Source organism: Onthophagus taurus, chromosome 6 (genome assembly GCF_036711975.1).
Source record: "Onthophagus taurus isolate NC chromosome 6, IU_Otau_3.0, whole genome shotgun sequence".
Taxonomy (NCBI): Eukaryota; Metazoa; Arthropoda; class Insecta; order Coleoptera; family Scarabaeidae; genus Onthophagus; species Onthophagus taurus.
The window spans coordinates 7467208-7483717 of NC_091971.1; the positions used below are offsets into that span (position 1 = coordinate 7467208).

The window sequence follows — 16510 nt, forward strand, 5'->3', positions numbered from 1 at the left end:
TTGACAGCCTCGGGAGATGTCCCAAACTCGAGAGATACGGGGGTTTAGCGTTTCAAGAAATGCAATACCGGCTTTTATCGAAAGATATACGCGGTGTAAAATTACTACTTTTCTTTAGTTCGGACGTCATTCGTCCTTGGACAAGCAATAGGAGCATGTTTCTAAAATGAAAATACTACCAACACAATGTAAACATAACCTCTTGTCTCGAGTGTGCTCTATCCGACGTAGTACGTGGGATACAAAAAGGAAAAGAGCAAAGCTCTTGGTGGGAATATCGACCAGCGCATGTAGTACGATGTACTCTACTGTGTACTCGACGGTCTATGCCCCATTTATTATGTAACAATGTTTTCGAGTACACACATATTTGAAACTTCATTTATTAACTATTTTAATAAACATATTTACGTATCAACATCATTTATGTTTATTTTCAAACCTCCTTCTTCTTCATTAAAGCTTTATCGAGAAGAAAAATTGGCTGTCGACTTTTATGTCTAAAATACATTGTTATTTAAGGGGTGCATAATTTACCTCAATCCATAAGGGATCTGACAAATTACTCAGAATTACTTGTATTTCGCAAAGATTTATGATCCTCTTGCGATTAACCCAATCTCGGCAATATATTTAATATAACCACGTCGTTGAATCTTTCGCGTTGAAAATAAAAATCAATCTTAAAAAATATTTTAATAATAAAGTCGTAACAGCGAACGAAGCAACAGCGAACATAATCGCTTAAATGAATTTGCATAATTACGGGATATATTTTGAGGGGCTTTTTGGCATGGGAACGTCTGGGTAGTTGATAGGATGGCGACGGGTCAAGGGACTAAAAGGACAATAAATCAATATCCACGACCACCCTGTAATTTCCAGAACGGTAACTGTGACGCGTTTTTTTGGGGGTTGAACGGCTTTGACTTGTTCTTTTTTTCAAACGCAGCATGACATCCAGTTTAAGGTCCAAACGCCACGCTTTTGGTCTCTTTTCCGGGAAACTAAAAGAAAGGATGGCGAAAACCATTAAGTCTAAGTATGTAGGGCAGTGGGGTTATTGTTATTTTTACTGTGTGGTGTCAAGTTCTTGGAGCTTTGACGGTCTGGGACAATGGCCTGACCCAGTTTTTTGAAAGAGATTGAGTTGTAAATTTTCGACTGGCTTCCGTTTTAAAATTTCACGGTGATGCCTCTAGGAAGTTTGATATTACCACGAAAAAAAGTATTTTCTCAAAAACCAAGGGAGCTTTTCAAGTGCAGTTTTTTGCATTGCAAAGTAGATACTCTCCTCTATAAATCTCGAATATTTCATTAAGATATTTTAAGAATTAAATTTTTCACGATTTTTTAAAGAATAATTGTTGGAAATTAATTTTATCATCTTTTGTAAACATTGTTCGGTGCCATATTTAAATGCGAAAAAATTGAGTGTAGACTACTCCAGATAATGTATAAGAATCTGAATATATCATAATTTCAACAAAAACACTGTTTATTTAATCATACACATTTCTTTAAACTGCTGCATTTTACGTCTTTTAGGGCATTTTTCATTGTTGTAGCCCGTAGCTTTTTAATTTTAATAACAAAGTCGTATTTTTTATTGAAATCTCTAATTCCTGGAAATATTATTATGAACCAAGGTCTTTGTCTTGAATAACATTGTATAAAAAGCGAAATGATGATCTTGAGCAGATAATGTTTTGCATTTCAGCGCATCGTTACTAAATATGTAGTAATCTGCACTATGTCATTTCATTGTCGTAATCTGAACTTGTATGGTTTAGACCCTTTCTTCGTTAGGACAATTGTAGTTCGGTGTGGATTTAATTACAAACAAAAATGAATTATACGCTGGGAAAACAGATTTCCAATTGGGCTTCGAAATTAGTTTCTCGGTTGGAATTAACTGTTTTCTATAGTTCGGAAAGTTTTAATCTTTAGTGAGACGAAGGAAAGGGTGAAAAACCTAAATTAGCAAAGTTCTCTTCGAATCCGGAAACCGATCCCACCTCGGTTGGTATGGGAAACGTAAATATTAGTGGAGAATACTCCCACTTCGGTAATTTCTCTTTGTACTAACTTTATGACAAATTTAATTTATGGTTTCTAATATAATTACGGGTCGAAAGTTGGAATAGTTGAATCGTGAATCATCTCTTTCGAGTACCTACGAAATTGATAAGCTGTTTAAAAAACAACTCAAAAAGATCTTATTTCACGCTTGTTATTCGTAGTGAATAGTTTCTTTGGGCTTAGCTTTTTGCCATTGTAATTAATACCTTCACGTTACATCGTGCTCTTCGAAACTTGTTAAAGGATTCATTTACTGGGGAGAGTAAGAATTCTTTTGTGTGTGTCGCATAGAGGAAGCTAATTAATTAGATGTGAATCTAGCGGAACGTTTATTTCGATGTGTTGAAAGATAAACGAAAACAACAAGAAGGATTTTCAACACTGCCCATATACCAGAGAAAAACGGTCGCATAAAAGAAAATAATAAGCGGTAAGTTATGGTGGAAAATGTTGAGATTTCAACGTTACGGCTTTCCTTTGCCACCCTTACCGCTAGCGAACCGGCAACGGAAAGGGTGAGAAATAAGGAAAGGACACGGGCGGATGCTGGTTTGGGGAGAAGCACTTCTGCCGGCCCAACTCTGTACTTGACTGAGGCTATAAATATCACGAGCGAACAAACCTCCTTCCACGCTCCCAAATACAAGACTGGAATAAAGAATGCACAATCCGCCAGTGCCAGAGGGGCTGCATAAAACACGAATCTTAGTTGCCTTTCGCAGGCGGGAACTAATCCCGGATGAAAACGCGGTCTAATTAAATTGAATTATTTCGGATATTAAAGAGCCAGGGAACCAATACCGGGTGCTATTACTCATTTGAATAATCCAGGCCAGCGAATCTCCGAGTCTGGATGAAAAATGCTACGGCGTAAATCGTCCGGAACGCTTCGCGGGATGAATATTCATTTGCGAATACAAGAAATGGGGGAAAGAAAGAATTAAAAACCGTAAAAAAGTCCAAATCAATAAAAACTTTTTATTATAGTAATTCCTTACAATCAATGCACTTAAAGGTAGTACCATAAACTTACTTAAATTAATATTATAAAACAAACAAGATTCCGATAAAATTAGTTAATAGATCGAAACAGAAGAATTTCCAATTTACCTATGCAAAGTTAGCACCCAGTACTTTAATTATAACAAGAGAACTTGTCAATCTATATGGACGAACAATACCTCATTCGAAAGCTTTTATACTAAAACTTTTCGTCACACTTATTTGTACTTCGAATAGGTTTCCAATATATAAAAAGGATTAGTACGAAGACAATTTAGGAACCTCATGGTGCAATCGAAATCAGCCTTGGGAAGTGTTCGGTCATGACGTGCCTTCGTATTATTACTATGCTGGAGGAGTCACGACCTGGACGGCGCAACATAATTGAGAAAACGTGGAAAGTTGCGCTATGACCATCAGAGTTCGCACGATGACCGAGTCAATAGGGGATCGAAGCGAGGAACGCTCCTGAGGACACATAAAATTTAATTGCTCCGAGTTATCGGGAGCAGATACCGCAAATTAAAGCGGAAACTGGGAAAAATTGCACACTGGAACTTTAACTTTTTAGATCCACGGGTTATTGGTCCATAAAATAAGAAAACAACTACGCGAACGTGTTCAAATTCAATAAATTCCAATCAAAAAATTGATCAAATCTTATAAACCATTATGGGTAAATAAGTAGACGATATCATACACAGAGAATAGGATTTTAATAAGAACCATAATGGTATATAAACCTTTCATCAATTCGTATTGAATTCGTGACCAAGCATTACTTTGTTATTAGCCTAGAGGCAAAGTAACCGGAAGTGGGTGACTGGAACGGTTGAATAAAGCGCCCCATCGGTGTTTTCAACCAATTGCAATTAAGATAAGCTCAATAAAACGCCGCTCTGGTTAGAAATTTGCATAATCGATGCCGATTTTACGCGGTACTTGTATGAGGAGGTGGTGACCTCATTTGCAATGAAAGTTCGCAACGTTCAATGATGCTAAAAGCTAATACCTTTTATGTAAACAAGAGAGTAATTCGTAAAAACTCGTATTTTTGCTTTATAATTAATAATTGCGACAGGTTAATCAACGTTTAATTGGTCTAATTAAACGGAAATTGCATGGTAACGAATAAAGGAGATCTACGTACATTACTCGTATGGTCAGTATAGTTGTTGTGTATTTTATTTCGCCGCGTATGGTAATGAGGAGGAAGTGGCGTGTGAAATGGACGTTAAATTTTCTCTTTTCCGTATGCGTTTTGTAGATCTTGATGTAAAACCTACTTTAAAATTAGCATGCTGAGAAAATTTACAGTTCATTTATATAATAGGTACGAAGATGTTGAATACGAAATCTCTACGAAATATCGAAATACCTCATCGATATTACGAATACAACTTTATTGGGAAACGATTGATAAATAACAATTTCCTCGGAAATCCTTCCATAAAATATAAACGAGCTCTTTCGATTTAAGTGCAAAAAAAGCCCTCTCGTTGCCAGGGCAGGCGTTAGGGAGGATTAAAGAACGTCGTGGTGGAAAAAGAACCGACGATGCCTTCTGGATAGGCGATTTCGAGCGATCTCTTCACCGAGGCGAACACTCCGCGTATCCCGGAGGCGCAATTTCAATAATTCACAGAGAGAATTAGTGGCCCGATAATATTTAACGGCACTTGGAAATTCCGGCCGACAAACGCCGCGATTTACTGCCAGAACTTTTCGACCGGCTCAAATCCCGCCTCTAGGCTTTCCAGGGGTTCGCAAAAATGCACTCCCCTAATTGCCGGACCCTTCGACGCCTGTCCCAGCAATTAAAACCTTCGAATTTAAAGCACCCCGCGGTAATTTCGACCCACCTTTGCGCGACGGTTTTATGATTTTAGCTTTGATTTATGCACGCCATTAATAACTAACCATAAAATTAAGGTAGGGCGCCTGGTGGTAACGAGCTGGGAATAATAAAATTCTTTGTATAAAAAAAACATGTGAAATTTCCTTTTGAATTTTCTGAATCAAATTTATTCTACAAAAAACTTGATTTCACCAAAATCACTTCAAGTTTTCCTTGATTTCTATTATCTGTATCTCAAAAACGAATTGAGGTATTGAGTTGAGATAAAAACCATTTTATAGTAAATTAAATGTAGTTGTAGTACACCAAAAATATTTCCTTTGTCTCTATAACTCCCGGTGATACAATTTTTAAAAATCAACTTGGCGGTTTTTGAGGTTAAAGTGATAAAAATGAAACTTTAAAAAATCGTATCTCAAGAACGAATTGAGATAGTACCATGAAATAAAAACTAATTTGAAGCAATTTTAATTAACATTTAATATGTAGAAAATAATTATAATTATTTCTAAAAATTTAACGTTATGATTTTTTAAATTTATCTCTATATCACCACTTATTGCAAGTTATTATAAACTCAACTTATTCAAATCGTTCTATCTCGAAAACTGAAAGTGTTTTTTAAAATCGGACATCTTTATTGAAAAGAGTACGCTTTTGTTAACAATTTATGAAGGATTCTTAACAATTCTTTTTTAATTTAACCAAGGAAAATTTGAATAAAAAAAAAGAATACATCAATTGGGAGAGTTTACCACAGGTAAAGTTGTTTCACGCCAACTTAAACACTTGAATGACATGGTAACTATTAATAGGTGAATCACATAATAGCATTCTTTTGTAGTACTTAAACTGCACTTTGTTTAATCCCTTTTTGGGTGGTCTTTTAAGGTAACCGCCAGGTAGAGAGATTAACGTTTTAGATTAACATTTTAGAGAATCATTTCTTTTCAGCTCAATTTTTCAATAAAACAAAATGAAACGCTGACTCATTTATTTGATAAAGATCAAGTTTCCACTACACAATAATTATTCAAATTATTTGCAGCAAGCAACAGCAATTTCCAACTACAGTACATAATCAGCGGCCAACCCTTCACTGATAACTTAGTTATAGCTTCCACCCAGCTATGTACACACATCTGATTAGTAATAATTTCCAAGCAGCGACCAGAAAATTAGCAGCGTAACTCGTCATTAACGACTGTATCTCATGTTTCTAATTCGAATACAGTACGTAATTCGTTTATTCCGCAAGATAAAAATCTTTTTTTTTGTCATGAAAAGTAATTTACCAAGCTTAATTGATGATGGGTTTAGAACAAAAATTGATCACGGCCTTTAGATATTGCATGACTGGCGTAGGTGCTATTAAAGCGATCTTTAACGAAGTCGTTAATATCGTATCACCACAAGATTGAAAGAATGTTAATGATTCAAAACTCGTTAATGCGTTATATTTCAGCTCGAACTGAAACTAAGACTAAGAAGATTGATGTCTTAGAAATGCAACTATTCAGAGTTGCTGTTAATAATCTCACGATAATCCCGTATAGTTAAGCGAACCGTTTGTTAAAACCTATGTGTAAAGAGATTCGTAAGAATACCTAGTGAAATGTTAGCGCATTGAGAAGCAGTACAATATATCAATAAGCTTACAATTGCGGTTACAATCCAATTATGGACTTGGTTCTATTTATTGGCTTCCCTTTTATGAAATTCATGTCGGACATTGATCTAGTATCAAAATTATACTTTAATTGTGGTGGTTTGAAATATTATATACTGTCCAATTAAGCCGCGAGGGTCGAACAAATTGTTCGCCAACACGGAATGACTCGCAGAGTTTTAGTTATTGCAAATGAGCACGAGAGCCATTATACACGATAACCTAATCCAAGTACGGCGGAAAACACAAAAATCGCGTTATTGCGATACGGGTCGTGTACTTGATAGGATGTCGACCCCTAAATCGAAAAATTGGCCAGGTATACGCGACGCAGATGTGAAAAAAAGCGCTGACCAAAACGATATTGGGCGAGGCCGAATAGGAATGGAACCGATGAAAAATGCTTGTTTGTGCGCTGGATTATTGGATTTATGGAAACCGACTCGTAAAGATAATATTGAACGTCACGCCGTGTCCCAGCCACTCATCAAACGCATCGCGAAAGCAAAAAACTCGTCGATTTGTTCGGCTCGTTCCTATTAAAATATTCGATTTTCGCCGGCACCTTCCCCGGGAGTGTTTTCCGATAAACAATTTACGAAAGTGTCCCAAATGAGCCGGAAAACGCAGGACGGGCTGGGGAAATATCGATTTACCGCGGCCGCGAGCACGGTTACGCCAACACCATCCCTGGTACTGCATTAAAATGACACCCCAAGCGGTAATATTTAACGGTGGTGGTGCGCAAAAATCGTATCCGACACCAAATTTTCGTCCTACTTATTATTCCGCTTGTTTTTAACGTTCCGGTGGGGCACAGCGTGAAACTTCAATAAAATTAAATCGACTCATTGTGATCAATGCATGAGTTTTTATTGTGTTGAATGCACACAATTTTCTTCAAGAACGATTTTACAGTAGCCATCTTTTAGACCATAACTTTGGAGTAGGGGGCCACCTGCTTTGTGTCATTCTTTGCCTTGCCCAATGAGAACACGTTACAGCCTATATCCCCCTTATTCCCTTTTAATTTCCGGTTCTTAATTACCCGCATTAAAGCGCTTAGCCAATGGAATTTCCAAGTAGAATGAAATAAAGTTGGGCTATTTTAAACTGTTGTGAAATGGATTTTAGTGTGGGTTGGGCGAAGACATTTAAAGAATTTCACTATGTGGCTATGTGAACTAGGTTTAAGATTATAAACGGTGTTAGTTGCCAATAGTAGGAAGCGAAGCAATAAATTTTGCAGACAGTTACTGCCCGTTACATGACCGCAGTTTGGTGTCCGGTTTGGATAATACACACATTGAGTGCCTTATGAATATTCCGATGGAGTTCTCACTGTGTTCAGATGGCGAAGACACAAATTCCCCCCCGCATATCGTAAATTAATTCTTCTTGTAAACTAATTTAGCACGCAAATACGCAAACGTCAACCATATCTCTGTTCTCATCGTGTTAATTTCCTCTCTGTCGGCTACCGTAGTGCTAAAGTAGCGGACGCATCTCTGAGAACTGTCGACACTGTAATTAACAGTTTTGAGGCAATTGAAATCGCTCCTGCACAAACTCCGAGCAACAACGAATTTAATTTATGTAGATATACGGGCGAATTTAATAAGAGACGAAGGCGGAAGAAGCGCGTGAACTGTTCCTAAACTCTAAGCGGCTTCTCCAGACGTCTCTCATTCCTTATTAAACTCAAGTGACTATTGTTTAGTTTGAGTGACATCGGCTGAATACTCCGCTGTCCTGTTTTATTTAAAGCGTTTAAGGGATTTTCACCCCTTAATGCTCTTGCAACGCACCGCGTTCTCAAATACTTAATCTTAACGTGATCTAACCTATTTATTAAATTTACATTTGTAAATCTTTTAATTAAATCGTTAATTTTTAAAAACTCATTAATACCAACGTTATCTTATGTTTCAGAGGGGATGCCCGGACGTAGTCCAGCTACAATCTGAAGCCTGTCAAGTCATCTAACCAGGCATGGAAATGTGTCATCGTAAAGTGTGTTTATCTGTGCTCTTGTGCGCGATGTGCTTTGCGGTGCTTGGGACAAACGCGGCTCGTTGGTCACACTTCGCCATGCTGAGTCCTGATTACAGATTACTATGGTCCTTAGGTCCTGGACCGCAGGACATTACATTTGAGTTACAAGTGAGGACGCTTGGGTATGTCGGTTTTGGATTTTCCAAGGATGGAAGGATGCCAGGATCAGATATGATCGTGGGATGGGTGGATAAAGGCCAAGTTTATTTTCAAGTAAGTTTTACTTGAGGACTAAAACATGTTTGATATTTAAAGAACTTGAATATATTTCGTTTCTTCCAGTTTCCTTTGTTTACTACTATATCAATTTCAATAGTTATCTCGTTTGAAAATCCGATCTCGTACGACTTAATACCTCTTCGGTTATAAGAGACCGTTCTTAACCGTCACACAGAAGCGAGGGTACTTGTCCTAGTTCTTTATCTCCCGGCTTCGGTCATTAAAAATGAAAAACTTGAAGAAGCCAAGATGATCGGTCAAAAAGGAAAGTTAGGAAGAGACGAAAGACAGCGACGTTCTCGATACGGCCGGCTTGATAGGACGCCGAACAAAGCTGCATTTGCAATGAAATGAAATTATTAGCATACAGTTTTAGATGACATTAAGATGAAATACTATTATGGGACTTGTTATGTTAATGTCTGTCCGCAGTTATGAGGCTGGACCGAGGACCGGTTCTGGGAGGCTCGGTGTTTATAGTTATTTATGTGATATTCCCGTAGATAATCGCGTCAATAGGGCCGGTTTTGCGCATTCCTCCGTCGTCCCAATCCTCTTCAAACTCTTCAGTTGCGGTAGATGGCTACTTCTTTATCAAGATGGTAAAAACAGTTTGACCCGATTTGAACGTAAAAAGTAAAAATAGCAAAAAATTAACCAATTAATTAAAAGTCTTTGTCTCGCTGTGTGCAGTGAACCAGAGTATCGGGTTCACAGCGTGTATACTCGAACACCCACTACATAGAGAAAAGTAATTCGCCACGACGGTTGCGTTGTTATCCTGGGGCTCACCGAGACGTGAGCATGTGTCGAATCGAAGTGTAAGTGTGTTGGTTCGGTCATAGCAACTGCCCTCATCATGTAATTGCAGAGGCCCGGCTGAAATTGCCGGCATTTCCAATTGCTTTTCGTGTTCTCGTGTCAACTGGTGCTCATCCAGCCGAACCTCGAAGCGTTCGATCTGGTCTCGGACCGGCGCGGCGAAGCTCCTCTTCGTTTCTTATTATTTGTGTGCCTCGGGCAACACCCTCATTATGTTGCTGTGGAGGAAAGGGGCGAACCCGCATTAGCATGGAGATTAGACTGTTGCGTGCAGGACCTCGTCGACCTGAACTACAAACGGTCCGCCACGGAAGATTTTAGCCGCCACAAATGTAGAAACAAATTCTGTTTTTCCCCCAGAGAAGTTGGCATTCTGTGTTAAATTATAGGTAGACCAAAAGATTCGAGAATTTTAATTCTCAAATCATAGGTAATTCGCGCAGCCGTTCTAATTTCGAACAATAGTCGTTATACTAGATAAAGGAAGTGATCTATCAACTCGTCAGATGTATCCTTTTGAGGTACTCTTAATGGATGCAGATCGTAACGGTTGATGGAGCGGCAAGTAGGTCATACGTCTCGGCGATGTTTTCATCAAGATTGGTTTCGGCGCTTCGCATTGACTAATGTATTAATCGTAAAATACCGTTAGAGTTTTTTGATATAAATTTCTTCGAACTTGCTGAATCATAAAGATCGCTCATACGTTTTAAAATTATCTTGCTTAAGTAATATACCTATGTAGCTTTTTAATTCACTTTTACTTGAACTACAGGTTATTGCGCGACCTTGGCGGTGTTTAAAAGAAAATAATAATAATGATGCTATGTTACATGATATCGCAATTCACAAATACGTATTATTGACTTATATGTAGATAAGTAAACATGTAAATAAATATTCTCTTTTTGTACGTTGGAGTGTCTACATTGAAATGGAATATATCGTGAATCGTATGAAAGTGAGAACTTGCATGTTAATAAATCAATGAGGTGTGCGTTTTAAATATATTCCCATGGATGGGAACGTTTGTACCATCCCGCCCGCCATTTCGCATTCGGCGTCTATATTAAATTTCTCTGCAATAAATTTCGAACGCACTCCACGCTAAACCCGATACAATCTCACCTCTCTCAATTCTCGACAGCAAGTCGGGATGTGAAAAAGGCAAAGCAATGAAGTGCGCGTTTCAGTCGGTTATAAGACCGCCGGACAAAGACTCAATATGTCGGCCATTAAGAGTTGAACGCTGCTTTTTAAGACCTCCGTCAGATCTGTATTAGAATAAAGGGTACCCGTCACGCGGCCGTTCTTTGTCCAGTAAGATATAGCCAAGCTCAGACCTTAATAGCCGTCGTCGGACCGCGATTTTTAATCTACAATTATTTACCATTTGCGCAGACCGAGCGTTATTGCATTATTCATCCCGTCGGGCGGCCTCCTTCTGTCATTTTATTGTTTCACAAATGGCTTAGGCCCTTATATTCCTATCGGATTTACGACGCTGTCTTACAGTCGTATTTTAACGTCGCAATTTCTGTGGAGATAAAATAGAAATTTTATTGAACACGAATAAGACAATGTTACGTACGCTCTTCCATTTCTGGTTTACACATTAAATTTTAGAAAATCCGAATAACCTCGTAACAAAAGAACGTTGAAATAATTATTAGGTTTTAGTCCGACAAATTTTTCTGTATCGTACGTAAATTCAAAGATTTAAACAACTGTTGTTGATTGTGTTTCCGTCGAACCCTTGTCTTACACCGACCGGTGTGACAAAACGTATAGGGCAAGAAATCTCTCAAGATGAGATCGTTAAATCAAGTTCTCCTTGAAATAATTAAAGTTGCGCGGCGGAGGTCTAAATCACGATCCTCAACGAATACATTAAAGGTATTTTATGGGGCCGGGAACTTCGACAGCGATTTATTTGCGCGGCAACCGTCACGGTATGCAAGCTGCAGCTGTCCCTGCGCCACTTAAATAATGTGCTTCATTACGGTACCCTCAACAATTACTGGCAAATTACTGATTTCGAGTAATTTTATAACACGAATTACCCACTACGTGTTTTTGAATGTAGACATCTAGAGAGAGAAAAGCGTTAGGTTGTCGGAACGTGCTCGATTCTCCAAAACTCCTCAGCTAACGAGTTCCCGCTAACCGATCGGTCGACGTGTCCTCATTAAAAACGGATTTCGTAGGTGGTTATACAATAACGTTCATCGTTGGGATTTAGACCCGCGGGCCACACATTCAATTTATGGGTTCTTAAATTATAACCAAATAGGTGTGTGGCGAGAAAGCAGCAAGGTTTCGAGATCTAAACCGGGACGCTTAATTGTTAGAGCATTATAACGATTTTATGCCTGCAGATAACTAACACTCACAATTGAAAACAAAATTATCGCTAAACTCAGTAGTACGTCCACAATTAGCTAAATGCAATTTAAGTAATTAACTGTTTTATATCACTTTTGTGCGGTTTGGTTGTGATGCCATAAAGCTGAATAATAAATAGAACAAACAAACCCCAAAATGTTAACATACAGCATTAACAAAATGAAATAAATTTAAAATGATCAGAATATATTACTACGTGATAAGATTTTTATTCTCATAGCTCTTTGTTTCTGATTGTCGGCTGCTTACAAGTTTCCGTGGGTTATAAATCAACCGGATTATGACGAAAGGTTCCGTTCTGTTGGTCTTAAGATAATCTGAGAAACTCCTACAGGGCCGGAATTAAATGCAGTTAACTACTATTATGTAAATGCTAAAGAGGCGGTTTGTAAATGCGTTCGTAGTCGTCGGGGTCATCATACAGGTGTATTCCTGAAATAATTGGTATCACCCCACACGAAGAGTGTGAAGCAGTCGAGTGTTGCGTTCGTTTCCTGCTCAAAACCGGGCGTTCGTACTCAAGTTACACGTAAGCGTCCGGTTCTCAAAGTTGCAATGTCCAGAGACGTCTAGCGGTACATTTTATGACGTATTTACTAGTCTGACTCGAAACGGTATTCGTACCTCTATGAGCACGCCGTCTGCATGGGATATTAAACGAGCTAATATATTGCGACGGGAAAACAATGCGGCAACAAATATCTGTCGTCTCGTTACCCAACTGGGAATTGTTTCGGAGACGATCTTATGTTCGTCCTGTTTCATATCCTTTTCCACACAGATACAATCATATAGTTTGTATTGAAATTTTGTGTTAATTTTGAATATATCTAATTAATTAGACAAAATCGTACATTTTTCGTTTTGAGTTTACCCAAGGTCATTTGCAACCGAGGGGCTGCAATATGTATTGTTAATTCACATTATTTGCAACAATTTTAAGATCTCACTTCTTTTGATTTTCGTTTTTCCAGTGTTAGTCCAGCTAAAATTTTGAGGTTAATTATTAGGTGAGTAAATTCAAGGACGCCATATAAGTTATATATAGAATATTCAGATATCCTTGTTCTAAATTGATTGTAATCATTCTATCGACTTTTATGTACCTATAAAAACTATACGACCCTATAAATTATTGCCTTGTATTTAATATTAATGGGGACTCCATATATTTTCAACCCCTACGGTTGTACAGGGATTTTAACTGGTCGTTTTTCGGGTAGAAAGATTTCGAGTGATAAGCCGGCAATAAAAGAGTATGTAAATTTTCTTAACCACCGCCCTAAACACGACTGTTTCGTCCCTTTTTAGGTATCCATTAAAAGTCAACGCGGTCGCAACCTCTAGCTGTTATTACTATAAAGCAGTAAACCGTTAACAATATGATAAGAAGGAAGGTCTTGATTCTTGAATCGTAAAATATATATAAGATAATGTTTTAAAAGAAGCTTCAAAATGCGACAATGAAGCGGTCATAAATCGTATCGAACGGGTCGCGCGCGAGGAAGTTGTTTTATTAAATATTAAAGGAGCGATCCATCTGCATCGGTTAACATAATATTCTAATAAGTTACGGCGTTTCGAGGTGCAGCTGAACTGATGCTGGTACCGTTGCTGTCGTCGCCGAACGAAAGCAGCGCCGCCATTCTGGACGCGTTCGTAATAACACGCCGAGGATCTTTATTGCGGTACCGGACAGTACTTTATAGCTGCCGTATGCTAATGCACGGCATTTAGATCGGAATCTTACCTCTCAGCTACTCTACACGACTCTACAGCGAGCCAGCGACACTGCTTGGGTCAGCTTTCTGCTCTTCTATTTCCTTTAGAAACATTCCAGTAGATGCCGACTTGCTCGGGAGGTATGTAAAAGTGTAAACAAATTCTTACATCTTCACATAATATTGATGTCAACGTCGTAATTAAAAACACTTAATTATAACTACGAATAAGGAGGAAACCTTGACAAAATATCTTTTTTGTGAATATTTTTGATCTTTATGTTGGCAATGATTATCATTTTTTATTTGGCTGCAAAACAATTTAAATATCTGAATTAAAAGTACCACTGTGTATGAATAACAAATGTTAGATCAGACTAAAAGAGTAAAAGATAAGAAAGAGCAGGTGGTGCTCATAGCTCAAGGTTAACGCATCGACTGTTGGTGAGGAATAAATTGCGCGTGCGCAAACACGAGCCTTTCTGGTATGTGATCTTTAATAATTATCTCTTTTTTCGTTTCTATAATTAATGTTTGCTAATTCGTGCAAATCGGCTTTATTTTGCTTGTCTTATTTTTGGTCCAAAGAGAATGAATTATTCTACATACCCAAATCTAATATTATTCCATTCAATTTAAGTGGTCGTAAATCTCCACAAGCCAATAAATCACAGAGTAATAGAATTAAAAAGTCTAACAACCGTTATGCAAGGAACTACATGCACTTCTTTAATACTAAGAGTAGAGATGTAATTTATTATCTTGATCTATCCATCGGCTTCACTAACATTTGCTGACCGAACAATTGAAAATGTTATTACGCGCATCTCCAATTATTTCCATTGTCGAGTTGTTCAATTCACCAAGGCAATGGATAAATATTTTCTTTGTTAATGGACCGGAGTGAGATAGATGGAATCAGGTGACTATGAAGTAGACCTACGGACGTGCGGCTTCTGTGTTCGACTTGTTTGATTAACTAGAGAGAGCGCTCTTGGTAATTATTCGTGAAACGGCCGCCACGGAGTGAGCTTGAAGCATCTTCTCTCTCTCTATCTCGTGAAGATTCGCTCGTTATGCAATAAAACCTGACCGTTGCGGCCTAACGAACGAGTTCGGTTTCAAACAGCTAACGCCCATCCGTTAATAGGGCATCTACCGGTAGCTGTGGTCGTATTTACGTTATTAATGGCTGAACGGATAAAATTTCTAACCGCGCCGTACCAGTTCTTGGAGCTGGTTCTCATCGCTTAAACTTAATCGAACTCCGAAGTAGTTTCTCTCCAACAACCTGACGAGCTTCATTAAAGGACACTATAATTTCGTTGCATATTCAGTCGTTAAATGGGAAGCGTTGGCCACCGGACGGATGTATTAAGAACCGTTTTTTGCTCGTAGCCTTCTCTATATTAATATTTGCATTTCCATTACGCAAACAACATGCGTATCTAAGGATTGGCATCGTTAACATACATCAAGTTCAAGTGTGGTCGCTGTACTGAACTAATAATATCCGGATGATGTTAAAATACTAATGAGTATAAAAGTGTATGTGACTATAAAGTTAAACAAGTATTATTTTATTAGGATAGTTCAAGATTAATTGAATTAAGTTTTATTGCATTCTCTAAAATTTAATGGAAGTAACTACATGAGAATTTAAGTTGAGAGGAAACTTTGAAATTGAGTCTATCTTTTGTTGGAAACTTTATGTAATCTATACGGCAAAATTAGCATTAGTAGAAGACTTGAATGTAAATGGTAAATGAATTATAGTTTATTTTTTGATTGATTTCTTTGGTGACCTTAAAGTTTGTCGACCCTTGAACCGGTGCCTACACAAAGAACTAGAGCTAGCTAGAGGGCTCGATTAAAATTTCACTTGGTTTGCATTGTATTTGCGCGGCAAAATTTGCATATCAGAATTTATGGGTAACTTTGGGCAGCGCTTTATTAAATTGCGCGGCTTTTAATATTTATGAGTCCGAAAGGGAGAGTGGTAATGGAATGAAAATGCCGTCCTTCGAGATAAGATTTTCAGATTTTCTATGGTGTTAGTTAAATAAAGGGAAAAATTCTGTTCCCAAATAAAGTTACTTAAAATTACTTAAAGTTTCAAGGAATTTTTTATCTTTTTCAAGGTTCAAAAAATATTATTTATGTTTGAGTTATGGCGATCCTTCGTCTCATTGTGTTGCTAATGAGTCCACAGAGATATAAATTGCTACAAACGAGGTCTGCAATATTTCATTAAGGGTTAAGAATATGATGCATGGACAAGACAATGATGTTAGGACAAGACAATGCGTCATAAATAGTCGAAACATGGGTGGAAGAAATAAAGTTTAGGGACGCAATTAAAATTTATCCCCGAACTGGTTCTGTTAGGTAAACAGGGGCGATTAAAATATTTTTCGGTAGACCGCAAACGTTGCAGCCGGATCGTCTTTCAGGCATCCGGTCCCTTGTAAAAAGGCACCGACATCTGTAAGTGGACGGGATCTGTTATAAATCAGCAACGTTTAGATGAGTATCTTGCGTGGAAAAAATGTCGTTTCTGTTTACGAATTCCCAAGATTTAGCTTAATAGGTCCGCTTCAAAAATTCGTAGTCGTAAAATTTCTAAGAATGGAATTTAAAATCAAACGAAGCAAATAAAAACATAAATTTGCGTAA

The 16510-nt window shown here is 37.9% G+C and overlaps 1 protein-coding gene across 2 annotated transcripts in view; it reads left to right on the forward strand.

Annotated features, from left to right (window-relative positions):
* LOC111428028 (DBH like monooxygenase olf413) overlaps positions 1-16510 on the forward strand; it is a 32344-nt gene that overhangs the window by 4609 nt on the left and 11225 nt on the right. For both annotated transcript variants that reach the window (XM_023063423.2, XM_023063422.2), the window contains exon 2: positions 8544-8879. In XM_023063423.2, the coding sequence (XP_022919191.2) occupies positions 8604-8879 (276 nt within the window). In that variant the 5' untranslated portion in view covers positions 8544-8603. The remainder of the gene's footprint in view (positions 1-8543; positions 8880-16510) is intronic.